Source organism: Dermacentor silvarum, chromosome 9 (genome assembly GCF_013339745.2).
Source record: "Dermacentor silvarum isolate Dsil-2018 chromosome 9, BIME_Dsil_1.4, whole genome shotgun sequence".
Lineage (NCBI taxonomy): Eukaryota > Metazoa > Arthropoda > Arachnida > Ixodida > Ixodidae > Dermacentor > Dermacentor silvarum.
In genome coordinates, this window is record NC_051162.1 from 94602089 (window position 1) to 94629892 (window position 27804).

The 27804-nt window shown below is 43.9% G+C and overlaps 1 protein-coding gene and 1 non-coding gene across 2 annotated transcripts in view; one reads left to right on the plus strand and one right to left on the minus strand.

Moving 5' to 3' along the window:
* Window positions 1–24284, plus strand: part of LOC119463371 (large neutral amino acids transporter small subunit 2-like) — a 127228-nt gene extending 102944 nt beyond the window's left edge. Inside the window, exons 4-12 of the mRNA XM_037724192.2 lie at window positions 5607–5700; window positions 6974–7018; window positions 8713–8836; window positions 9838–9941; window positions 13810–13906; window positions 15265–15414; window positions 16490–16574; window positions 18272–18364; window positions 20806–24284. Coding sequence (XP_037580120.1) covers window positions 5607–5700; window positions 6974–7018; window positions 8713–8836; window positions 9838–9941; window positions 13810–13906; window positions 15265–15414; window positions 16490–16574; window positions 18272–18364; window positions 20806–20873 — 860 coding nt within the window. The 3' untranslated portion in view covers window positions 20874–24284. The remainder of the gene's footprint in view (window positions 1–5606; window positions 5701–6973; window positions 7019–8712; window positions 8837–9837; window positions 9942–13809; window positions 13907–15264; window positions 15415–16489; window positions 16575–18271; window positions 18365–20805) is intronic.
* On the minus strand, window positions 12961–13143 carry LOC119465451 (U2 spliceosomal RNA). The gene has a single exon (XR_005194877.1). It is a non-coding gene; the product is annotated as a U2 spliceosomal RNA (small nuclear RNA).
* Window positions 24285–27804: the final 3520 nt, after the last annotated feature.

A 27804-nucleotide genomic window follows, 5' to 3' on the forward strand; every position in this document is an offset into this window, starting at 1 on the left:
CACTATAGTTCCTGAGTTGACGAGATTAGGCCCGCATGTCATGTTATTGACCGCTAATACAAGCGAAGACAGAGAAAGAAAAACACAAAACGAAGACACGGGTGGTGTCGCCTGTGCCTTCTGTGTTTTTCTTTCTGTGTCTTTGTCTTTTATTAGCGGTCAATATGACATGCAGTAAACACAAACTAGACCAAAATCAATATCGCACGCATGCATCAAACGATGTAAATATAGCTCTCATCATTGTTTCTCCGGGAATGATTCGGTGGGGCTTCTGTATTTAATTCTGTGTTTAAAGGAGAAAGTATTTGGTGTTTGGTTCGATATTCGGACGTCGTTTTTTCCCTGAGCGTTAGTATTCGATTCGATTCGGCAATTTCCCTTTATTCGAGCACCGCAAGCTACCGTAATATCCCTTTTTAGTGCCCCATGAAAAGCGTTCACGGTTAGGGCAAAGACACCGAAGAAGCGAATAGCAACAGGGGGCACCAGCCGGAACAGCACGTTGAATAGCGGCCACGTCAACCGTACGTACTCCCGTGAGCACTGGAGAGTGACTGACAGTCAGCCTTGCGAAACGGACCCGTGCCCTATTCATCTACAGGGTGCAGGTCGCTGAGCAGTTTACGTTCAGCTTTGCAGAGTAGCTGCGCCGGAGTCTGTGCGCGTACGTGTGTGTGTTATCTAAATTAACTAAATGAGCTGGTGTTTTGCGTGCCAGGACCACAATCTGATTGTGAGGCACGCGGTAGTGGGCATTCCGGATTAATTTGGCCGCCTGGGGTTCGTTAACGTGCACGTAAATCTAGGCGCACGGACGTTTGTTGCATTTCGTCTCCATCGAAATGAGACCGCCGCAGCCGGGGTCGAACCCGCAACTTCGAGCTCAGCAACGCAACGTCCATAGCTACTGGCTAGCGTGGTGGGTCTTGTGTCTGTCTGTGTGTTCGCATGCCTGCGCGCGTGTCTGAGTTCATTGAGTGTGCGCACTGGCCAAACGCAGAAGATCGTTAAAACGTGGTATACGAGTAAAAGAAAAACGTCAGATGCATGCCTATCCGAGCAGCAATTGATAGATAAAAGACAGCAAAGCTGTATAAGGAAGTTCTCAAACCTTTCGGAAGTCCTATGTGGTCTAACTATCCGAAATCCACTCGGGATTTTGCAAACGCCTTCACCGTGTGTATCCGGTGCAATTCTGTCGCTATACCCGACAGTCCTTTTGAGACGCTTCGCTACATTCGAGCTTAGTATACTTCGACACTGTCCGCTATATATCCGACGTATGTTTCTGTACGTGCTACGGTTCCACTCCATGCAGTACGCCTGCGTTCCCTGGATACCGACCGCGGCCCCACACACTCGTATATCGCCGTCGTCACATGGAAACCGTTGTGGAACTCCTCTGTGATGCTTCGCTTAAGAAAGAAAGAGAGAATGAAAGAAAGAAAAAGAAAGAAAAAATAAAGGAAGAGAGAAAGAAAGAAAGGAATAAAGAAAGAAAGGGAAAGGCGTTGTCGTAGCTCGCGCACACCAGTCCTCGCGTCGAAGGCTGCAATGTATACTTCTGTGTAAGGTCATCGCACTACATGCCCAGATAAATTCCAGAATTTGTTGGCGACGGCGTACGGGAAGTGAATTAATTTTTTTTTAATTTTCGACTTCATGGGCTCTGAAAGCTTTCGCGTTCGGCTGTACGTCTTACTGTCGCTTCAGGGAATGCTTCGAGTGATTATCAAAAGTAGCGCAGTAGAGGTTAAGAGACGACTAATTCTTAGGTAGCGCATCACTGCTGCTGCGGGCGTGTCACTATTTGAAGTAGTATTTAACTAATGAAGTTTCAATTTCGAGAAATGGGTATTTTGTAAATGCGAACGAGCGCACAAAGCGAAAACCCCTTTGCTAGAAATCCTGTTCCTGACACCCCTTTGAGAAGGGAATAAATATTTTGACAAATAACCAATAAGAACTTTGCGAGTGACGATGATGACACAGTAACGTCAGGACGATACAAACTGTATGTGCTCAAAATTTACGGCGAAATGCGTGTGGTGTTGCAGAGTTTGAAGAAGTGTTCAGACTGTATTCACTCTTTCGGTATTCGATTCGCTTCCGCCGTTATTCGATTTGCGTTCGACTCGCTCTAGAAAAAAAACAATCAATGTCCGCAGTCCCTTCTTATACTGATGCATGAGGCGTAGACAGGTGATTTTGGCCTTCCGGGTTCCTGTGTACTTTCCGTGAATTGGTTCCACGCTGCATAGCATATTCTTTATGCGACTGCTGGGCCAGGGCGTTGTCCCATTCAGGTTTTTTCGTAACTTTCGAACGCTATACTGTGCCGTCGTTTCCGTATAGCTGCGTTGTTCGCGTGGCGCTTCGACCTGTGCCCGTTGGCCGTAGTCGCCGCGTTCTCCCACACTCTGCTCTTGCGTGTTCGCAACGGTCGTTGCGTCCCATTTCCAAACGCGCCGTATTTGTTTACGCGCTTGCAGCATTGTATATTGGCTCGAGTGCTGTGCCCGTCCGTTTCGTAATTGTCATCGCGTATTGTGGCCAGACCCGTGGGACGGGACCGGGCGCACACAGCTCTTGCTCGATGCTCGCGACCGTGTCGTGTTTGGAAAGGAGCTTCTGTTGGGCTTAGTTGTGTGTGCGTGTGTGTGTGTGTGTTTGCGTGTGTGCAAGCTGCATTGTTTTGCGTTTTATTTTAACTGCTTGCCGCTGGCACAAGTGCGTCCCGCTTAATGATGCCACGCATGCGCACTGAAGCTGCACATTTGTCGCGCTCCCCCCAACTAGCGTCGGCTTGAAGGGGTCACCGGCCTGACAGGCTCTTTCCTGTTGGAACGCTTTCCCTGCTCAGCGTTCTGTCGCTCACAGTTCGTTTCCTTGTTATAGCGGCTGTAAAAGCTTTGTGTTTACTTGTTCTCTGTTGTTTCCTCTGAAACCTACGTGTTCGATTATGGCCTGGGAAAAGCGTTCTCCACGGTTGAGAAAAGTTCCACCCTGGTTTTTTTTTAGGCGGTTGTAGATTCCGCGTCGTCGCTAGCGGCAGGAGTTTCGTGGTGTCCGGTAAACGTCACCGTACAGACGACGTCGTTCCTATCACGATGTCGTGAGTTCTTTTGACATCACGCATCGTTGAGTATTGCCCAGGAGTTCTGGACCACCTGTCTCAATTATGTCGCTGCGCGACCACACAGCACACTGCGATCTTCACCAGATGTGCAGACAGGCCGGCCGAGAAGATGGGTCTTATGCGCAGTCTGAGAAACGTAAATCGATTTGCCACTGAGGCTGTTGAAAGAGACCGCTGAAATATATCAGTGGCGCAGGGGAAAGGAAAAGTGATAATGAAGCGAACCCTTAATAGTATCGTATAGTTTATGAAGGTATATAAGGATTTAGACACACAATGCAGGAAAGTTGAAACAATGAGTTTGTTGGTAGGTTCCACGTTCCCGTTTCTAAGGCATTGATAATGATGATCATCATAATCATCATCATCACCATCATCGCCACTATATTACTGCCACCGGAGTGGAGTCATCACCTTCACCACCATCACCTCCATCAGCGAAAGGCCGGACACATGGCTCTCAATGTTTAATAAATATCACCTCCATCAGCGAAAGGCCGGACACATGGCTCTCAATGTTTAATAAATAACCGCAGAAGCCAGTGGTGATCCATAGCTCAGATTTGAAGTTGCAAATCGAAGGCTAAGAAAAAAAAAAGCAAGAAAGCAAAAAAGGGGTAACATTTCCACTTTCCCTCTGGACCAGAAGTTTAAAAGTTGTTTTGCGGACAAAAGTGTTTTTCGTTTCTTCTTTTTCTTTTGGTAGCGCTGTAACCTTACACAGCAGCCAACTTGCAGAACGTTGGTAACAGGTCCATTCAGGAGGCAGCGTGGGCCGATGCCGCGACCGAGAGAAAAAAAAAAAAGGCGCCTCCTTTTCTTGCCACGCGTTTCGCGCTCCGAAAGCTTGTGTGGGAAGGCTCACGTTAGCGCTTCTTCATCCGTTGGCGCGCAGAACCGTTTAGAACGGCAATCAGTGCCTCGTGACGATGGCGCGACGGCGGTCTCGACGCCCTTGTCAAAACATCTTGCGTTATAAGCGCGAGGACTTCATTGTATTCTCTTTTTGCGTGCGTGCGAATTTCGTTTGTTATATGTTGTTTAGACCGCTGCCACGCTTTCTAACTCCAGCGTCTGCCTTCTCCTCTTGACTAGGAAGCACCGCGAAATTAACGCGCCCCACGTCAGCAATTTGATTCGAAGCATACAGGAGCAGATAACAAGTTGTGGGCGGTGGTTATTACTTTGCGTAGGTGGTAGCTGTGTTCATTACGAAATGACTGCGTTCTTGTTTACTGAACACAAGGAAACTATGCTTGGTGACAAGCTAAGAATTCAGTACAAGCTCAGCCCACGAGCCTCGAATATTTTGTATTAGCATGTCTCGTTTCTGAGGCTGTTCGTCAATTACGTTAATTCGCTTTCAATCTGTTCTTGCATATATGAATTATAGTAGCACGTGTTTCTTTTTCTTGCGCAACTTGCAAGCGATTTGTGTTCATTGTACTTCGTTGTGCATAACATTGATAACACCACTGCATTAGCTACTAATAAATCTGTGCAGTAGACTTTATTTAAATTCAAGTATTGTTCGTACCAAACGTGTATTGCTTCATGCGCCTTACTGCTGCAAGTGTCCGACATGTCGGACGAACTTTGGTAATGTGCTAGAGCATGGAGCATGATGCTTGGCCACAGCTATTTGTGCGCTTATACCGCATTGCGGGGCCTCGGGCAGCCGTGCACGAGGAACCTCTGCGCCGATGACGACACGTCATGATGGCGCCACCAACCGGATTGTTTGACGCGAACGGTTTAGGATGTCAGCGCGTTGTTTGTCCTTTGAAAGCAGATATTCATGGTGCACGAAGCCTTGAGCATTTGAAAATGCGATTGACATTGTGGGTGTCTTCGATGGTAGTCGATTCACTTCTTTGGAAGTGAGATGAACCGGGACCTCGCCACTATAGGCGCTTTGTCGCTTCGTTTGGGGGACGCGGTGGTAGCAGTGACTTTCATGCCCGAACAGTGATGCTTAAACAGAAGCGTACGATCACTTCTGGCCTTTTCCAAAAGTTGAGCAGCGATTGCTCGTTTGGTTCCATCCCGCTTGTCTGTCGTGTTAGGCGCCTACTTTTGCAATCAGTTTCCCTGAGATGTTGCGTAAGATCTAGTGACGCGCATCTCAGTTCAATTTCGGGTCTTCTGGAATTACGAGCTCAGTGAAACGGTGACATTTATGCAGAAATAGCCTCGCACGTTCCATATTTTCAGCGATATGTGGCGTTGACGGGCGGCTAGCTCAAGGATCACCTTGCACCAACTTTCTGCTTCCCGAAACATTTAGTGCCGTGAAAGGTGATCCGTCACGGCATTCTTTACACGATGCGGGTGTTCGCCGTAAATGGTTTCAAAATGCCAGGCGTGTTTTAGTGGCACATTAAACAAAACAAGCCTGCTAAAAAACTTTGTGCTAACACATTCCTGTTCTTTCCCTTTTGTCTTTTTTTTTCTCACTTTTCAGGACACACCGAGCACTTCAACTTCGAGAATACCGAGACGGACGTCACAAAAATAGCGTTGTCCTTTTACTCGGGGTTATTCGCTTATAACGGCTGGTAAGTGCACTTTTACTTATTTGCTGATGTTGACCACTGGTGCTTGCCCCCCTGACCAAATAAATGACCAACATTTTTTTAACCCTGTAATGCCCAAACGTAGTTCGCATTCAGAAAACTTAAAGCAACTTGTTCATCTTTGTTTCCGTGCACAGACACTACATCTTCGGGGGGGGGGGGGGGGATGTTATTTGAGTAAATAATTTTATTAGTCTAGTAATTAGTAATGAGTTTGCTCGACCATCTACGAACTCGCTATACAGCGTGTCAAAAACGCTAATGTAGGCTATGCGTTAAGTCTTCAGAATTTCAGTTAACTCGGAACTTTTCGGTGTCAAACTTAGCGTAGCAAAGATGATACGATAGGTGTTACAGGGTTAAACGTTATCTGTGTTTAGGGAGATGTTGGCACCTGTAGGGGGCGCTGGCTACTTTCATTATTTGAAATTTATGTTTTCGCTATTTTTTGTCATCAATACTTACAGCCTCAGCGCTGATGGCTTCACTGCCTTAACTGCTACAGCTCAACGAATGTATTCTATGTGTTCTAGACGTGCTCTCTGATATCTGAAGGAAGTGAAAATTTGTACAGTGACAGCTTATTAGTTACTAAATTCTCTGCTTTAAAACATCCTCGATAAAATTTTGTGTCCAAACATGGACCGTCAGTATACATTTTGTACTAGCCTTCAATAGACAGTCTGTAATAGCTCGCTTATTCTCCTGATTTAGAGGTAGGCCATGTGCCTCTAGAATGCTTTTTTGGAAGGATTTTATATGGTAGAATCTGTTCCAGCCTGAGTCTTCAGGAAGCAGCGTTTCACCGGTGAAGTACTCAGTTAGTTGCAAAGAAACAAATCATATTTCGTGCGAGTTACGCATGGCTTGTACGGTAGCGTTAAGTCTATGTACCTTGCCTTTTAATCTGAATTTTAATATGCAACTTAACTAGCGACGTTTGCAGAAAACCCGATGAAGAAAAGAGATCTTTACGCGGAAACTACTGACGTGCTTTGCTAAGCAAAATTGCTGAAGAACAGTGCAACAGCAGGAATTCAATTTGCAATGACGTTCAAGGATCATTTGCCTGACATATAGGCTGTCAATCCTGTGTTATATGTATCTCGTTTTATGTTGTACACTGCATGACTATCGTATGTTGTTAGCAAGCACTCATGAGAACCACGTGATAAGCTTTCATTTTGTGTACGTGATTTATTGGTCAGTATCAGTTTATTCATTCAATGTTAAATTTTGTGCTCTCTTCTCGCAGGAACTACTTGAACTTCGTTATTGAAGAGCTCAAAGACCCTCACAGGTAAGCAACAAAAATATAATGAAAGTAATGCAGCATCTGTGCAATACTTGATTACTTTACACATGTTGTCCAACATGTTGTCCAACTTGCGCGATTCTTTTACATCTTTTACATTTCCGCGTTGAATTGTCGGTCTTATCTCTCGTTAAAAATCTTGGCTGAGTCATTTTAACACTATTTTACTTTCGCAATGTGGTGAACGTGGGTTAAATCCGGGACCTCGAAGATGTGCGACGTAATGCAAACGAATTTCTCCCGCATTTACCGATAAATCGCCACTGATTTTTTTTTCTTTTCCTTTCGCTAACGCGTTAAGCAAGGCTCGAAGAAAAGTTTGCTATCTCCCCAATTGCAGAACAATGCTACAAGGGGAGACTCTAGGATCGTTTCTAAATGATTGTATAGTATGAATCAAACTTGTCTAGAATGATCAATAGGCCGAGTTGGTCGCCATCTCTCGCAAAAATGAAAAGCGCAGGAAGACGCCGCATCGAGACCATGCATGGTCATGCCGCATGCTGGTTCCATGGGTTACAGGAGAAGCATATGTGGCATCTATTACAGCAGCTATCCGCGAGGTAATAGCTACGGACGCTGGCGCAGTCCGCAGCCAGCCACTCGACCAGTCGGGTACAACTTAAGAGGGCAGGAGAGGCCCCGCCCAGATGACCGAAGCGCGGCAGCCGGCTACCTCCGCGACTAAAGAAATAGTCCCGCTGACGCGACTCGGCCCAGTTCCAAGCGCGGGCTGCCATGTTCTCCGTTGGCGGGGTCACCGGCCGTCCGGCTCATGACGTCAGTCGAGAGTGCGTTCCCACTGGTGGAGGCTCGTGTGCATCCGCCTTTGAGGGGCAAATTGTCGCTGCCTTCTAAAGTTGTACCCGACTATAGATAGACAAGTGTGATTCTGACTGTACAGACACGTTTAGTTTGTCAAGACCAGCCTCCCATAAAAAATGTGCACCCTTTGGCGCTTATTTTGTCACCTAACAACAGTCCCCTATCTCGCTAGTAGTCTTTTGATCTAAGGCTGCACGCCCGGTACTTTTTGTTCGCGAACATTGCGCGTGTGTCAACGCGATATGTATCGTTTTCGCAGTAGCGAGCGCATAACGTTTCGCAGAACGAAGAGTGCGAGAGATTGATGACGATTATTGGCAGGGGAGAAGTCAAGCCCGACATATGGCGTAAAATACTATTCTTAAGAGCACATGCACTTGACATCACTGCCAACGAATTTGAGAAATTGTTCGTGTAACAGGCCAGTGACGACACTCATTAACTGAAAAGTCTTTATCATGTAGAGGTGTTACAACCCGTGCGAATGAAGAGGGAAATACATTCAGGTTTGTAATTCGTTCAAAGGAACTGCAACCCACAGAACATGAATGTGTAACATGAATATTGTTAAGCAGCTACTTATTTCTCAATCACTCAGAATCAGAGAAGATGATATACTGCAGTACAGTCTATTGCGTCTGCACCACTTACTATAGTGTCCCTTTATATATACACATGCATAGGGGCACTACCATTTGTCAACTAAAGCCGAGACGGCACGGCGAACGCTCCACCGAAAGCGTAGACACTGCGTATATGAGGGGTCGCTGGACTTCGTACACCCACTAATCTTGTTAGCGTTTGATTTCGTCCCGACTGTAGATGTGATGCGTCTTGTGCTGCCACCTACGCAGGAACCTTCCACTGGCCATCTTCATCTCATGCATCCTGGTCATGGTCGTGTACACGTTGAGCATCGTGGCCTTCCACACCACGCTGTCCGTGCAAGAAGTGCTCGGCGCAGAGGCCGTCGCTGTGGTACGTCCCGTCTTGTCTTCAGATATCACACAAAACGACAAACTGATACATCGCGTGACGTCAGGAAGTTGTCGCGACGGTGGCGGCGCATGTCGCGATTAGAGGTACATGGGAGATACAGAAGATTCAAGGAAGAGAAAACAGATTAAGGATATGCATACAAAATGCTTGAATGAAAACATGTATAGCATACCTGATTAACTCAAGCCGGCTAGATGACTATTTGTCACCGCCCCCTTTCAAATGTGATGCCATTAAATCGTAATCGTCATCTTCATCATGATGAGATATTGAACGAAACGACAAGGAATGCTTCATGCTGCATTGACCTTGGTCGAGCTCGAGCTTTTTGGGGGAGTGATAGCCGCAGCCTGCACTGCCACAAACATTTCCAGTTTTTCGTGCCGTGAGTTTTCAATGTAACGCAGCAACTTGGAGTGCCCTTGTTTTTCAGTGCCATGTAGTATACTCTCTTTGAATGTCTACTGATGCTACATTCTGGTCAAGTATTGGTTGGTTTTGGCATCTGAGAGCGATACAGGGGCTTAGAGAAATGCAGTAGTGAACAGCTCTGGACTAATTTAGACTACCTGGATACCCCAGCAAACACAAGTTGTACAAACTGAGCTGGCGTAAATTTTATCGGATTTGTATTTTCCACAAGACTATGAGCCCATCTTCGAGTAATATTCTAATACATTGCTATTGCCGTAAATGACGCGCCCTTCGGGCGCAACTGTGACATTTACTTTTACAAAAGAAAGTTAGGCTGTAGTTAGTGCGTATTCAAGAATTCACACACGATTGCCCAGCGCTAAAGACACGTAGGACCAGAACGAGAAGGCCAAAACGAAATCTTTGTAAAACAGAAAACTCTCGTCCTGTGTGCGTCTCGTTTTGGGCTACGCATTTTTTAGCGCTAGTTAAATGTATCTAAATTTCCCTTTTGAATGCGTTGTTGCATTTAGATAAAACTGCTCAATCAAATATGTTTCTCGCAGACCTTCGCTGAAAAGCTTTACGGATACATGGCATGGATTGTGCCAGTGTTTGTCGCCATGTCCACGTTCGGAGGCGTCAACGGAATCCTCTTCACGTCCTCCCGGTAAACATCCGCTACTTCAATCGATCCCATTATTGTGGTCCCGCCATCTTCAAGGTTTGGTGTGTTATGCATTTAGGTCTCGATGTGCGCACGCAACTTCAGAGAAGGGGTTTGGCTGTAGTGGAACGCTGCTCGGAGAGTCAGTTCGCTGTATACATTTTTTTTTTTTACTCTGAGCATAAGCGTGATCAACTTTACATGGGGAGCTCTTCTAAATACATGAGACCAGAGAAATCACTTTGGTCGAGATATACAGAGCCGCCCAATTTATTGATGTGTTTAATGCGTGAGCATTATGAGCGGCAGAGGACTTTTGTGAAATTCTTAAATGTTGTTCTAACTTTACAGAAGCTGTGAACTCATATAACGCATTTGACCGCTCAGATGCTCAAACATCGTGTGCTTCAGCGAACGCTTTCAAACAATTTTTTTTTTTACATTACCTGTGGCAGGTAGTACAATCCTAGTCCATGAGCTGGTCTACTTGAAGAAACGGATATACACAAAAAATTAATGCGTAATTGACCTAATTAATAAAAATCACTAATTATAAGTTTTCAACTAATGACTTTATGGCACATATTTCAATTTACAAATTCTAGCGGGTGAGACTACAAGGCATATCCACTTGAAAAGAATTGTGTGGATGACACCATTTACGAGATATGCTCCGCCAAACATGTGGTATAAAAATGCACTGTCGTTCCACTTACTTTCGTTCCAGTGACAGTGTCGTTCCATTTGCACTGTCGTTCCACTTACCAAAATGTCGTTTCACGCGTTGAAACACAGAAGTAACTGGAACGCTAATGCATTTCTCTCCAAAGTTCGGGAAATAATATCTTGAAACTTGCGTCATCCTGAGAACTTCCCCGGCTATAGAGTTTCTAAATTGCAATGCGTGCCATAATATAACTAGTTGAAAACTTAATTAGTGAACTTTTTGAATTAGTCAAATATGCATTTCCTTTTTTTTGAGTAGACCAGCTCATGGACTAGACTTGTGCTATCTGCCACAGGCAATTAAAAAAACGTCATAGTGTTCGCTGAAACATCCGGTATATATGTGTATGGCAATTTATAAAACTGTGATATCAGCTTTTCCCTTTTTTTTTCATAGTTACCGAGCTGTAAACTTTGTGCTTCATTTTTTGTCGAACTCACCAATTTTCTGCAGGTATCGTTATAACATTAGTGTCCTAAATCAAAATTCTTCTTCCTACACTATGCAAAGTCCAGCATTCTCTCTTATATGCGACAAGCTTCATCCAAAGCCGTTCAACAGTTTCCTAATAAGAGCTTTTAATGAATTCAATCGAAATGCTCCGAGCATTTCACGCTGTCTTCAGCGACAACGAAAAATAAAAATGAGAACCGCTGCGCAGCAAGCTCTCTTTGGTCGAGAATCGCATTGATCGATGAGCCGTTCACTTCCGCACCTGGCGCACCGTTAGATGCGTCATACCGCGCCAAACATCGCGCGCGGCACTGCTTCGGAACAGACAACGTTTTCATGCAGCTATAGCCGCCGCCTCTTGCAGACGACCAGGGATCGCGCTCGCTCGAACGCCGCTGCTCGACGAAAATCGATGAGCGAATTCATCGGCGATCAGCGAGGTGGCGTGCGAAGTGAACACGAAAGCCAAGCGCACGTACCTTGGCTGGCTGAGCTGTTTCTAATAACGGCCACCAGATGGGGACACCATAGTGGAGTCTTCAGTCGTAACTTTGCGTTGTGTAGTCGCGCCCTCTGGTAGTAAATGATGCAACCAAAGTGTTTTTTTAGGCATCTTGACATTGGGTCTGTCGACGCGGCGCGCCGCGTAGTACGCACTAGCACAAAGGGCCGTGCTCTCGTTTTAATAGTATTCGCCAGATGGCGAGACCGTCTTCAAGCCATTTGTCGTTTCTTTGGTTTCGTTCTTTGCATTCGTCCGCCATCTGGTGGTTGGAGGCTTATATCGTTTCGAGAGCGAGGCAGGTAGGAACAGGTGCGCTCGACTCGAGTGCTCACCACTACTGCACTTGTTCAGTTCAGAGAGCGAGAAAAAAAGTTTTCTTATGCAAATCATTGGGGAAAAAATTCTTACCCCAGTTTTCTACACAGGATAAATGATGAAGTGTTAACCTCCGAATGATGAAATGCAGGTGAAACGCGGAAATGCTTACCTCAGGCAACCGCTGTACACATTGGAATAAAATTAGTCGCAATTAAAAGAGTGAGAGAAAGCGATTTAACTGACAGTAGTGCGGAAAACATAAGAACAACCGGAGAATCACGTTTACAGCCTTTATAACCTCACCTAAACGCCGAATGATTCGAAATGACCTCTCACAAGTTGCATAGTCAAAGGTGCATGACTCCTTAGCCAATCGCAAGGCCGAATGTCCCCCGAGATGTGTTCATCCGCCCCGCGTCGTCTGCCCAGCGACTGCTGAATTCGCGGTATACGACGTACGTCCATAAAGGTCCTATTTTGCCACGTATCGCTGAACGTATCATGAACCAAACAATAACGAAGCTCTCTAATCCTGCCGTTAATCAGTCAGTTACGGCCGCAACTATATTCCGCGCCGCAAGGACATTGCCTGTGTACGCCTCGTACCCTCGACAGGCGCAGCAAACGACTTGTGACATGGAGTATTGATTTGAGGCTGCGAATCAGCCTTTCGGACAGGAATGAGCTTATAGTTGGGTCCTACTGCCTATCCCCATTCCTCATACACATCTGTCTTTCAGAGATGGTCGCTTTGTTCGCGTTCACGGAGGCTTCTCGCATATAAACGAAATAATTAAACAATTCTTTTTTTCGCGTTCGCAACATACCCGTCAGTAATTGGAACCGACTTGCAAAGTGATTGCGCCCTTGAGCCGCCTTCGGGTCTCAGATGGATACGCAAACCTAGCTTGGATAAAACGCAACGCGACTGAGATAAGGACAAGAAGAAACACAAAGCTACATCACATGCGCTGTGTCTTTACATTGAAACTGTATATGGATAGTTTCCGGCGGATCGATGTGCGTAGACCGAAAATCCCGAAGATAGTGCAATATCGGGCCGACCCGCGGCGGAGGTGAAGCAGGCTTCATGCACTACGCCAGCTTGCAAAAATAGTTTAATATCTTGGGGCCAAATACGACCCGTATCAGATATTAAGCCGATAAGAACATATACTACACTTTGACCCATCGTCGGCCATGTCTACGTTCTCACCATACACGTGTACGCCATCCCGCGTATTCAAACTAGTGCCTACCAATCTGAGTGTCTTCTGTATCCTGACGTCATGCTCTACGTAGGCTCCTTTCCTCAGGTACTGATCTGACTGTGAAATGGGTAGGCCGCGTGTTGTACGGTCTGACGAAGAACAGCGTGCTTACCAAGAACGACGGCGTGAGCAGAAAAGCTAATGGGCGCAGCGGCGTCGGAAGGAGACCACCGACGATGAGCGGGCCGCAGACGCCAAGCGTAAGCGTGCGGTAAATGGTTTCAGGCGCAAAAAATTAGACACGGACGACAGAATAAAATTTTTCCGTCCGTCCGTGTCTAATTTCTTGCGCCTAAATTTTTTGCGCCTAAAGAAATGCGAACCATCCATGTGGCCCCGATCCCACAAACTTGGAACGTTTCACCGGAGCAACGGTCAATCACCACGTGCGCAGCTTCGCTGATCATCCACCTTCACAGAGTGGAAAGACACTGAATTTTTTTTGTGTGTTTCTTCTTGTTCTTGTCTCAGTCACGCTGCGTTTTTATCCAAGTAGGAACCAACTCGCACGAGTTAATGTTATACTGCAAACATATCCCTCCCTTATCAGTGTGCTAATCGCTCTAGTAACACGATCGCTTTTCTGTTTTCTTTCAGTCTTTTCTACGCCGGTGCCGAGCATGGTCAGATGCCCAGACTTCTGTGCATGATCTCAATAAACCGGTTGACACCGTCGCCCGCTGTCCTTGCTATGGTGAGTCAGCGTTCCCATGTGCAAGTCCTCAGTCGGTACCCATGGAATGAAACGCGACAGGGAAACTTTTAAGTAGAACACTCCATATGTGCAATTTACTCGAGAGCACGAGCCGAAGTCACGCCGAGGTCATTTGAACACCGTGTAGTGTAGTACCTACTGGTCGAGCTGTGCTATTAAGATAATAAAGTGTTTTATCTTGTCTGTATAATGTATTACCCTTCACGGAGTACTGCGTTACCGAGGATGCGTGGGGTAGCAGTAATGCTATAGTAGCGACATCTTGCATGTGACGCGTTGTCCAACTACGACGCATTAGAAACGTTAGTACATGGGCGTTGTTATCGAAGGGAAATGTGAAAAAAAGGGCTGAATGTTAATGATTATGTTGGTGCCAGGACGCTTTACAGCAGCAGTTCAGTATTTTATGATTGGACGCTCCAATATATTTGTGTTTTCTGTGGTTATGCCCGGTGCCATCTACTTGGCTAATGCCGCCGTCGTATGCACGTCTCCGGTGTTCCAGTATTTCGTAAACGGTAATGCTCCAACAGAGAGCCTAAAACTCTACTGTTACCAACTCTTTTATTACTTCTCTACTAAAACTCTCTGCTATTAGAGAGTTTTCACCTGTTGCATATTGCGACATATTGCAGTTTACGGAATACCGAAACTATATATTTGAATCTTTCTTAGCCCCAGAAAGCCTAAACACCATTACCCATCAAGGGAAAGTAGAAAAATCTGATTGATTTTATTTCTGGCCATGAGATTATATCCGTAAAAAAATACGAAATGAAATGTAATCTGACTAAAATAATAATTAATATGTGTATAATTAATTGGTAATTTGCTCAACTATCCACAGCTGAAATCTCGCTTAGGCACGTCAACAGCGCTACTACAGGCTTTGCACTATTAGATTTGAATTTTGAGGTATCACAACAGCCTATCAAAAATAACAGGTTGGTCCCTTTGCAGGGTTCAATATAAGAACTATTTCAAATAATATATGTTTAAAAACTCGCATAATTCACACAAAAATTCACGTAATCGAAGAAGGCGTTTACAGGACGGCAATATGTGCTTTTGGTGCACAGTTACGAGTTTTGTAAACTTGGTACTTCTGTGTTAAAATTTTTGAGTTACCCATTTCAACAGGTTCGGCAAGAAAATTTTATTGCCTGTAGATGTAAATCTCTCTCTTGAAATGAACTTAGTGGGAATTATTGCAAATCGCCGATAATGTCTGGAGTTGCATATATATATATATATATATATATATATATATATATATATATATATATATATAAAGTGAGGACCCTTATCGTCACACGATTGCCTCTCAACATTCGCAGTGCCTGCTGTCGCTGGTGTACCTGTGCAGCAGCGACATCTTCGCCCTGATCACGTACGTGGGCTTTGCCACTTGGCTCGCCATCGGACTCGCCGTCGCCACGCTGCCGTACTTCCGCTGGAAGCAGCCGAACCTCAAGAGACCCATCAAGGTGCGCACGGGGATATGCCGTATTTACTCAAACTTAGGCCAACCTCCAACGCAGGCCGACGACCGCAGGCATGGGGAGTGGTCCGAAGATGAAAATAAAAGCGAAATAACAATTAGGAACAGCAAAAACGAATATGCTTTTAACTGTTTGCAGCAACGTTGGTCGATAGTCATAAACTGCATGTGATGGATAGTCCCATGACCCTCCCAGAGGTGGCCTGCCATGAGCTATCTCTTGCAAGACCATCATCCAGAGTGGTTAGTCACTCCTCGTTGTATGTGGGCTCCCCGTGTATGGGGGTCATCAGATTGTAGGATGTCTACGAAAGCTGCAGGAGAACGTTTTTAACACCGTTTGCTCAAATTTCGTACTGTGCAACTACTGGACGAACCGAGCCCAGTCCTAGCAATCCTTGAGTTTCTAAGAACCATGGTCATCAATCCTTTCGTAAGGACGTCTGAGGAGCGTCGACCACTCAGTAGAACGCATCGCTTTGTCATTTTTTTTAAATTTCACACATGATATGAACTTTCAGTCATAATTATCTGTCGATAAACATTATCCAGCTAAATCACGCTATTAGGTTACGCATCGTCCTCAATTAACTGCAAAAGTATCAAGGTGGTCGTGTTTGTTGGTGTGGAAGTTATGCGGCCCAGCCAGTGGTTTCTGAGTCTATGGATAATAAGTTTTGAACTATTGCACTTATCTCAGCCCGCTTTTTAGCATGATGCTGCAGGCCGTAATCTAGCCCACTGGTTAATGGTGACCACATGTAGCTTGCGTAAGTCAAGTTATGTTAAAATGGCTTCATTGTTGGGACAGCTAGTGCCAGATAAACGCGTACCACTTATTTCTGAGAACTTTCAGTCCCGCTCGTGTTTGAATAAAAGTGAGAAATGATGTCTCTTTCACCCAAAGTTGCACACCTCGACTCGCATGCGCTTCTGCTACAGCGGAAGGACGTGCTTATACTTTTTTTTGGACGTGAATACTTCCAGCGTTTGCTTTCCCGAAGAAGTTCAGTGTTGTGTGCAGGTATAGCCATTTATCTTTTGCACTTTCTCGATCGCAGGTTAACCTTATCTGGCCCATAATCTACTTGCTTGCCACCGTCTTCATCACGATTGTCCCCATGATTGCGGAACCCGTGCAAACTGGTGAGTTTTTGAGAATTGGTCGCCACAGCGTGCTTCCTGTTTCAGCGATCATTAGCACGCTTGACGTCTTAGCGAGCGATGTGCCGCTGCATGCGACCAAGGTGGGACAAAGGCAAGCGCTGTTCTAGAAACATGGTCGAACACAGGATTCGACGCTTATTGTCTTTGTCGAACGTTGTTTGCTGCGCTGGTATACCGCCAGAATGGAGTAAAACTCGCCCAAACCGCGCCCGTGTTGTCTTAAAGGAACACTTCTGCAAGTTGATTAGATGAACGTACACATTTCAGGTCTATTCCACTGAGTTACCTTGTTATCGGGGATCGAAGGGACAAATTTAAGATAAAGCTTTAAGGGGGGAAGCTTTACCGCGGGAGATCTCATCTAACGAGGATGGTGATATGGGCTTGTTGGTTGGTCATCGTGGAATGGTATTTGGCATAGCGCAGCAAAACCCGGACACAAGAAGAAACGACAAACGGAAACAAGTGCTTGTGGCTTGTGTCCGTGTTTTGCTGAGCTATGCCGGATACCATTCCATGATCTCATCTAATGACTTGGGAAAGGTGTAATCGTTCTGCTTGGCATCCACTGCACAAACTCTGGCGGGGTTTATTGCATTTAAACGAAGAAGTTAAAATCTGGTAACTGCTGGAAGCTGATCTTTTATTTAAGCCGTAAACTGTTGAAATTGCAAGATTTAAAAAAAAGAAGCTCAGTTACCAAGTCTATAACTCAGTAATAAGTAACAATATCGCAATTCTGTGAACTGTGCTAAGTAAGACATTTAAAACGGACAAAGATGGTGCATTTATTCACCGATCTCAAAATACCCCAATAATTTGGGAATAGGTTCTTTTGCCAAACTCACGTAAGCGTTGTAATACTTTCACGAGAGGGATAATCTTTTTGTGCTAAATTTCTACACTTTACATCCTGTACAATAGATTAAGTTTACAGAACTACGATGTCTGTTTTTCGTGAACAGTTGTGGATTTGTGAACTTCGTGCTACACTTTTGTTGGATTCTCGGCAATTTTTTGTAGAAAGTATGATGCCCAAAATATAAATTGTTTCCTACAGTTGCTGGAATTTACCTTTCTCTCTCAAATGCAGTGTTTTCAACTTAAATCGGCCTAGGTGGTGAAATTCCTCATCACATATGTGATTTTCACATGCACTTGAATGGGGAAATATGAGTTCGCCCCGATCTTAAGTTTCCTTTTAAACGTAAAAGTCATCCTCCGTTCTGCCTGGTTGTCCCAATTTTGTCGCGTTCAGAGATACTGAGGTTCTAAAGCTGGGACGGAATATTACGTGAGAAAAAAAATTTAATCTTTATGAAATGTTTGCTGTTCTGATGACACTTTACGTGTCACTGCTTTTTGTTTAGAAAAAAACACGACTTTCCAAACAAAAAACAGTGGCACGTTTAGCTTAGCTTTGCACACAGCCTAAAGGCATGTAAAATTGTTGCAACACGCATATGGTGATGGCATGAAATGCCGTTCTTGGTAGATATTTGCTCGCAAGAACATCTTCGGACACAGGACCTGTGTCATTTCCTCCCCCCCCCCCCCCCCCCCGAGAGCAAGCCAAAACTGACGAGGCATTGTGAACTCAGGAATGAAATTTTTCAAGGAAGCGCGACTTTAGTCATGTAATCTTCCGTCAATTCATTCTTCTCGTTTTATCACAGGATTCGGAGCCCTGATAATTGCCACTGGAGCACCGGTCTATTTCATCTTTGTCTACTGGAAAAACAAGCCGCGGTGGATCCAAGGATCATTCGGTATGGATCATTTCATCGTTTGATTTCCGCTACTGGGCGTTTTTTTTTTGTTTACTCGTTGTTTATATGGCCACTTACATTCGCAAAGAACTTCTAAAAGTCAGGGTTAAAACTTGCCCGTTCATGGTATTGCACCACTTACTTCAGAGACGAGCAAATAGAACACGGGACTTGTGCTGACTGGCAACTGAGTCTAATACATGAATTGCAAGCCACACATGAAATAGGCCACTTCGTTTTATGAAGTACATTACATGAAGTAGGCCCCTTCGCGATCGCATGAAGAAATAGAAGGGAGGCTGGCACGCGAGTGGTGCTGTTGAAGATGGGTTGTTACCAACTTGTCCGATTTGCTATCCTAACAACCTTGATTTCCAATCGACATATACACAATCGCATGTTGCACATACCCATGCGGCTGAGGCCATTGCACCGCCACGCCAGCATTCTACGGTTGACGTTGCAACAAGAGTTGAAGGTTTCGAAAAATTTGTGTATAAGCGGGGAAGACAGTTGGGTACTGTCATTTGCGAGAGACGGCACTATTTCCACACCTCTAGTTTTAGCGGGATGAAATTCTAGCAGCTAAGATTTATCTTTCAATGCGTCTTGTCAAGGTTAGGCTTGCTTAGATTAGCCCGAAGGCCATCTGCAATAAAATTTCACTGAGTCTAAGTTGGTTATAAATACTGCGTAAGCTGTATGTATTATTGAAGCAACCCTGACAAAGCTGCAAGGCAGGTAATTGTCAAGTTTTCTTATTACTTGTCCATAAATAGCACCGAAGCCGACGACACATGCACCTCGTTGTTAGCTGATGTGACACTAATCCCAGATCGTGGCCTTTAAGATCTCGGGGCGCTTCGCGGGTCCCGCAGATCTCGGAGGTCATACCGAGGCACCGTGCTTGTTCTCAACCTTCCGTGTTTTGTTTCGTTTTCGCTGAGCGGTAAATGCGGCATTTTTTTTTTCTGAGCTGCATACCAAGATCGTCTATTTTTGCGACCTTCTTGAGACGTTTCTACTCGTATTCGAAACATAAATTTTGCGCGGTCGCTGCTATTTGCACACTATCTGAAACTAGGCTTTTTACATGGTCCAAAGCTTCGTAGCGGTTGACCTTCAACTCCTTTGCTGCCGAGCAGTTTCTACAAAAACACCTAAATATACCAATTGTTTTTATTAATCCACACAAATATAGCTAAATCAAAAAGATAAGCATATAGTACGTCTGGAAATATGTTTCAGATGAAGGCTTTGACAAAAATTATCTTGAAAAACTGATCATAAAGTTGGCTTGACCACAGTACTATTAGAAACCACTTCCCACCAGAACCTCCAGACCACGGCAATATTTTGAAAAACTAATTGGCACCACAAGGACATGCTGCTCTCAGATTTGGGTACATTCGTCGACATACTTATTGTGGCGCCCCCTTTAGTGCGACATGAAAAAAGAACACCTGTGTATTGAAGCTTAACTAATTGTGTGCTGTGAAAGCGAACCACATATTTTAGGACTTTACATTGTACGAGCCTTGCATGCCCTCGGTAGGAAGAGGTAAAGTGTGACTGTGTTATATGTAGGTACCATTAAATTTTTAATTGTAGGAGTCATGAGGGAGGTAGTGGCCGAATAGTGCACCAGGGAGGCCAATTACTATTCTGGTGAGGGAGTGACTTCATTGAAGCTTAGTGCGCCTTCCTAACTTGGTTGCACCTGGACTAGTATAACCCCACTAGTTCTCGGCAATATTTTTTTGCCGGTGTTGGGCGCCACTCCATGCCTGAAAATGTAGTGGACTGGAGGAGGATTCGAACTTACGACCTTCAGATTAGAAGCCGGGTGTTCTACCTCTGCTCCACGCCACTAACTCATTCTCTCTATAGGCCTGAGCAGCATGAAATTTTTTTTTCGGATTCTATTTGTGGACACTGTACTAGGATGTGAAGCACAGTAAGTGCCTCCTCACATCTAGTACAGGTCGGAGGTTCGTTGTGCGTGCCGTGTGTCATATTCTCAGCCGACAGAAGAGAACATAATTTCTTCAGAATTAGAGAAGGGATACCAAGAAAAGGGAAGCGCAGTCGAGGACGACAGAAAACTAGGTGGGGTGATGAAGTTAGGAAATTTGCAGGCGCAAGTTGGAATCGGCTAGCGCAAGACAGGGGTAATTGGAGATCGCAGGAAGAGGCCTTCGTCCTGCAGTGGACATAAATATAGGCTGATGATGATGATGATGACTATTGCTAAAGCCAAGCAGAAATAACTTTCGAGGAGATTGCCAGCTTAGTGTTGTTCTGCAGTTGATGTAATGGGTATCCTGTGTCATGGTGAAATAATGTTATGGGGGCAGTATTTGTTCTCACGTCAATACTCCTGACAGCCACGTGACGTCACACTCATTCAGTTTTTCCTTCCTTTCTGTTTCGCCTTGCAGACTGTGCCACGGTATTTTTACAAAAGATGCTGGTAGTGGTGGCTTCTGAAAAGCCCAAGGACGTCTAGGACGCACCTGGGTCGCCTTCTTTGGAAGGAACGCTTCATCAACCGCCCACCTGCACCACATCTGCTCGGGTGTTCAAATGTCGTCGTCATCGTCGTAAAAAACTGTCACCTAAGGGGAACCATTGGACACCATTGCTCGTTCTCGACTCGATCGCAAACGAAAAAACAAACACGGAAACAAAGAATCAAGGACACGGAAACATCTGCAAACAGGCCAAAAGCAAAAGGCCGACATTGTGAAATGATAAAAGAAAGCAAACAAACTATAATAAGAAACACAATTGCACTGTAATAAGAATCGTGCAAGGAATGTCTCGTTGTAACAGATCCCTGTTTTCGCCATTGAATGTATTGCTGTTTTTGCTAATGCGCGCGAAGTTATTTCATCTCATTTACAAAGTGCTAATTGTGTTCACTGTTTGAGCACGCTGATCATAGGGAAACATACTTCTCTGGCAGCCTTTACAGATTCTGCGGGCATTTCCACGCTAGACAAGTTTAGTTACACAAAGTCGTCCGATGGCCCAGAGGAGATAGGAGACTCTTCATTCTTTGCTAGGTGACGCTGTGCATGTATGACAAAAAAGAAGCATGAATGAAAAAAAAAAAAAACAAGTAGCTTTACAGCGAAGGTTTCTTATGCAGTGCTGCTGAATCAGCAGAATCAGTCAACTACACATTCTATGATTAGATGGCTTCGCATGTAGATCTACTATTTGCCACCGACCAACTTGTGTTCACTTTCAGCTAAACCAAAAGTGTAGCAGGCTATCCCTTGTCGCTGTCACGTATCATTATGGATGAATCTGATCTATGCCTAACTTCTAATTTTGCCATATAGATTCAGCATATCATTCGTACATATAAAGGTCGAGAGACCATCCCTTTTGATCGAGATGATCACTTCAGATGGGCTCTATGATGCAGATATGGGGCATTGTAAAGCACTTCTAAAGAAGATGCACAGATACGTTTTTGCTGTTCCGCTGAACTCATCGACGCTCCCTAAAGCGGTGATCTGTTACAACGAGAAAGGCCGTATAAGTATATACAATGTGTGTGAGTGTGTGTGCGTGTGTAGGTAGAAACGCGTGTACATAATCCGGTATGCTCGTCAACATATATGCACGTATATTTTTGTAATTAAAGCATTCAGTTCGCAGAAAAAAGAACTTTGAGGAGATGTTCCGAATGTCTTTCAGTACCAATGCTTCCATAAACGCGCGTAGGAACAAAATATAAGGAAGGGTATTTAGGACGTCGGAGGGTAGCTCTTTCGGACCCCTGCCACATATCGAATATTTGCAGATAACGTTTGCTTAGATTTTTTTTACATATGACTTTAGGATTTGTTCTGATTGGTGTTTTCAACATTCACGAGATGGACCTATTACAATATGTAACTTATTTCACACAATGCATTTTGTTAAAAAGATGGGCCCTGAGAAGATGAAAATGGCACTACCAGACATATTACATTTTACTTTATACGAGAAGTCACTATCGCATTGAACACGATCATTACACTTGTAACAGATCCTTTGTATGCCTAAGACTCCGCATCAGAGTTGTGACTTCTGTTTGTAGCTATACAGTGTCTTACAAACCATTATGTTTACGCTCAAAGAATCTAGGTAGCACAAAGCTTAATCAGTTATTGTGTCTTTAAAAGAAATGTATCTCTTATTTACTATAGATTGCAATGTTCCAGGCTTATATGTTTGTGCTCTCAAAACCACCATGGATGATGAGCGCCATAGGACGTTATAACACTATGACGCCACAAGACTTAAGTTTACGCAGAACTCTTTGCCTTGTCACTGGCCCATCTTTGTGCAAAAGCTATCATTACTGCAAAAGCATGAATGCTAGGTGCATGGTTTTATATTTTGTTATCACACGTGATGGTGCAAAGGCAGGGGCAGTCACAATTGTTTAAGCAAGCTAGGCATGCTGAGTGTCAACTATACTTTATTGATATTCTTAGATGAATTCACAATCAAATTGTTCATAGGCGTTTTAAGAGCTGGACAGTTACTCTTGACGAAGTACCAAATTCAAGTGCATTTGCAGGCCCAGGTGACATGTCAGGTAGCATGCTGTGCTTTTCTGGACCATTCTGACTGAAACTGATCATGTTATTTTACTGTAATGGTCTTATTTTTTAATTGAATGGTGCAATAAGTACGATCAAACATGACTTTTCGTAACATATATTGTCCTGGAGAAATGTTTGATGGAATGCATTTCTGCACAGGCGCCAGAACATCAACACAACACGAACACTAGCTTAAAACATCATTCCTTAAAACTTTTTTTCTGGATATAATGAGGTCGTCTAACATTCTTGCTAGTTATTTTGTACTATTCTTTCTGACTGGGCTATTCGGGGAGAGCAAGATGCTGAAAATCAGTCACCAATTGCTATTTTTAATGTAAAAATACAAACTATAGGGTGGTTCCGATAAAGAGTATTACAAAAGAAATTAGAATGTTTGGTCTGTTTGGTCTTATGACTGTCAGTACACTTTTCTTGATGCATTAAGAATTACTATGATCAATAATAGTTGTTATACATTCAGTGATAACTCTATGTGCTCAAAGGTACTTCCCTAAAAACGGTGCTGAAGGGCGCATTTCCGAGATAAATTTAGGCGACATGAATTGTGCTTTCACTTCCCGCTAAAATAAATTTTCTTGGCTAAACAATAGTTACTTTCTTCAAATTTCATAAATGAGGCTCAATCAACATTATTAAAACACAACTGATTTTCACACATTTTCTTTAACATGAGCCGTATCTCGATATTTTGAGACACTATATCTGTTGCTGGAACACATTCAATGAAATACGCTTACAAAGTTAATCATCGACACTTTACAGAGGTTCTGTTGATTTCGCTAGACACATTTAGAAGTGTCTGCTAAAAACCGAATTTTGCGTTTGCTTCGTAAGGCCATATTTTGTTTTTACTTTAGCTTCGAACGCTTGCAAACGTTCCACCAATGCCGGCAGCTATGCAGCATAGTTCGAACTTTGTAACGTGAGCAACCTCGAATGCAGCGCATGCGCAGAATATTCATGCGCACGAAACTCGGTGACTTAGAAGGGCGTATACAGTTGAGTCCAAGAGAATAGTGCTGTTCCAGTGAAATCTTTGAATGGTGTACAAGGTATACGCTGTACGTGGGGACTGCACGCTATATGGTGGCTGCTTTACTTTTCTGTTTGTTCTGGATGGCCTTAATTTATGCTGCATCATTACGGGACACATCATGCAAGTGTACTACAGAGGAGCAGCTCTAAGCTACATGAGTGACTCGTTGGAAGAGATGTGTGAAAGTGTCGATAAGTGATGACACCATTGTTCTCGGCATAGAAAAGGCATTAAAATCTTTTTTATACCTCTGTTTCTTTTCTTCTTTGTTTTGTCCCGTACAAGCCTTTGTTGCAACTAAGTTGCTTTTTGTTTTACATCTCTATTGTTAAACTGCAGACGCTTTCAGCACTGGTCAAGGTTTCTTGGAAGTCAATGATGGCAAATGCTTATTGTGTGGTTGTTGTTGTTCTTTGTTGCATCATATACATTCCATTTCCGTTAATTCGGCCCTGACGGGACCGGCCAAGTTAATCGAATTATCCGGTGGGTGGAATTGAAGAAGATGCAGAAAAAAACACCAAAATACACCGCTGATTCATTTGCCAATATTGGATCTATTCTAATGCACCGCCGAATCAAACGCGCACCAGCTTTCTGTGTGTACAAAGTAGAAAACTAACGTAGGAATGACATTAAAGCTACTAAACGAAGTAGAAATGTAACACGCCCACATTTTTCCAGCAAGAAATTTTTTGCACAAGGGCGGCCGGTTTCCTAGTCAGCTTCGCCACACAGTTCTTTAGGTCATCTCCGCCGCAATAAATTCTTGTTATGCGTTAAAGCGTACGGTCATTGCGAAAGCGGTCTTGGCTACGTGACCGTTCGCACCGCGCAGGTAATTTCTGGCCAAATTATCTTTAAATAAAAGGAAGGCGCTCGTTAGAATCAGGTGAATATCGTAATCAGACGTTGTGAGCTACGGTTATTACTTGAAAATCTTCATAGGGGTGGGCCGGAAATAGACGTTTTCGACGAGAGATGACGCGTGTTCAGCGCATTCACTGTCCCCTATGGTCCGCCGGGACAAACACTGCAACCATAGGGGTCGCTATTGGGCTCACTATAGGGGTCAGGCCTGCGTGCTGACTGGTCAAGTTTGAATTATCCGGTGGAGGATAATTTTAGGATATAAATAACGAAGTTTGGGCTAATGAAATGCAAAGGCGCCGACCTTCAGTCGGGATCGAGTTAACCGAGAAATATTGAATTAACCGGAGCTTAATTAATAAAAGTCTACTGTATTTGGTAATTCTCGCAGCGTCTAAAGTATTGCATATTTTTTTCTTTCGTAGTATGCACTGCTTAAAAGGCGGCGAAGGCTGTGGGACGGTAAGTTAGGGTACTTGGAAGATAATGAATGCGGTCTGTTTGTAACCACAACGGCAAATTACCGCTCACGATCCATTACGTCTGTTTTTTTTATTTTTTGCGTTCGAGTACGGGGTTATTGACAGATTACCGAAGGTAAGGACTATCTGTGCTGGCAAGAAACACTGTGGCCTATTTACACAATAGTTTTTTCAACGCTTGTTAATTGAGAAAGGCAGGAGCTAAAGCTTACCTGAAGCTTATTGAATTTTGAAGCTTATTTCGTGGTGGAGTTGAAACACACAAGCCGGACACAATAACATTAAACGCAGTTTTGGCGGAGGTTCTTGCTATAATATGGTTTTACTGCGATGAAAAAAAATAAGATTACAAACAAATTGGAAGTATTTAGCTCAGCAGAACTGGTTCAGCAGACAAGTTTGAAAATGCGAAACAACATGCACACAATTTCTTTCGCGTGGTAGCAATAGAACTCATGGTTTTATTGTTTATTGTCATACTGAACACTTGAACGTACCAAGACTTCTCATATTTTGTTTTCTGAAACTTGAGAAAAAACAATAATGAAAATATGTAGCATATATAGCAGAAACATGCTAGCTGAGACGTGTACTGTGAAGAAGCAGACGTAAAAAAAGCATTGGTGGGTGCGACATATTGTGACGCCGCGTTCGACCAAAGCTCGCCGGCTTTTTGATGCAATGTGCGACTGTATTCTTAATTGTTTGCGTAAATGGGCTGACAGTTGCACAATTATCAATTAAATAAATTTCTATCTTTCTGTTTTCAAGATGTATCGCACAACAAGAGCAGGTGTCGCCACCGCCTCTGGTGCTCCCAAATGTTTCTCCTGGTATTTTGGCATACGTATGTGCTAGAATGTCTCGGCTGCGCTTAATGCCTCACATTTCATGTTTAGCATTATGATGACATTAGAATCATCTGGTTGTTTGATTGTAGTTCATTCTTGTGTACCGTTGTCGACGTCACATAGTCGATGAGGCACTGCTTCAGAAGCAGCGGTTATGAATGGAAGTGTTCGCGTGGTGTCACAGCAGATAACAAAGATAAGGCGAGATGCACATTCGACATAGAACACTAAGTATTTATTCAAAGTGAAAATTTGCTTAAGCTTTTACTGCAGGGTACAACACACCTTCAAATAAAGGAAACGAACACATTAGGCACCACTGTATCGTCCGTTCTTGCTAATGTTTTAATTTTGAGCCGTCATATAAACATTCATTTTCCACCGACAGCTTGATTATAATAAAACGTGTTATTTTTTGGGTGCGCGAACAGAAAAAAAAAGGTAGATTATGAATACCTTGTCTTTGTATGGAAGGGTCACGGTATAACGTGTTAGTGGGATTGACATATCATACCAAGTATGTTATGCTGGTTTAATGGAACAGTGAAGCATATATTGGAATAATATTGTTGGGAAAGTGCTCAGAGTGGTTTAAGTTTGTTCCCAGAAGCGTGACTCAGCAAATACTTTTCTTACCTCGTGCCATTACGACACATTCTCATTTCGGTAGTCTCAAACACCTGGACAGGATGCGTCTCATAGATATCTCTGAATTATGAATTATAAGTGTAAGACAAGCAGTGAACAAATGCAGAATTTAGGAACACTTAGTTCTTCGCCGAATTTTTGAGCGCCGTTGCACACCCTTCTTGATGTGCATTTTTTGTGCCATTTTTTGTCTTTTTTACTATAATGAACGTAACGTAGACCTTCGTCACCGCAGCGACGTCAACATGTCTTTCACAAAACCAGTTCTTCCAGCAAGTGACGGTTTGCTCCAGGCTCTATTTTTTGGCGCACCTTATTTTTTCAGCCAGAAATGCCTCTTCGCCTTATAGCACGTTGCTTGGCCGGGCATCTAGCTGATGCGCATTAGAACACCCGAATGTAGGATTTATATAACCCATAAGTGCTGCCTTTTTGATCTAGAGCGTCTAGACAGGCATTATACCTACGTACAGAAACTTCAAGCTCGAGAAACGTTGTTGAGACGCAGATGACCATGAAAATTTATAACTTCGCGCTGCGTAGTCACCCAGCTATAGAAACTGTGATGGTGATAACAAGATCGCGGTAGATTTGCCCTGTTGTTATCTGTAGTCTTGAACTGGCCGCACTGGGCGACCACGAATCTGCTTGATGCGTCGAGCCCCCACAAATGATGGGGCTGACATTTTCCTTTTTCGTTTATGACGAGTTGATGTTTTCATGTTGTGCCGTTGAGAATAGAGCGTGCAGACTTAGACGTGCAATTCTTATTGTGCTATAGAGTAGACCACAACAGACTTGTTACCTATTGACTCCGTTCGACATCTTATGTTGTGCCTTATGCGAAAAAAAAATGATAACTTCGTTCGTTGTGAATGTTGTCTCTTTTGTGAAGCGCCGTTTAAAGCTTAGAAACAGTCGT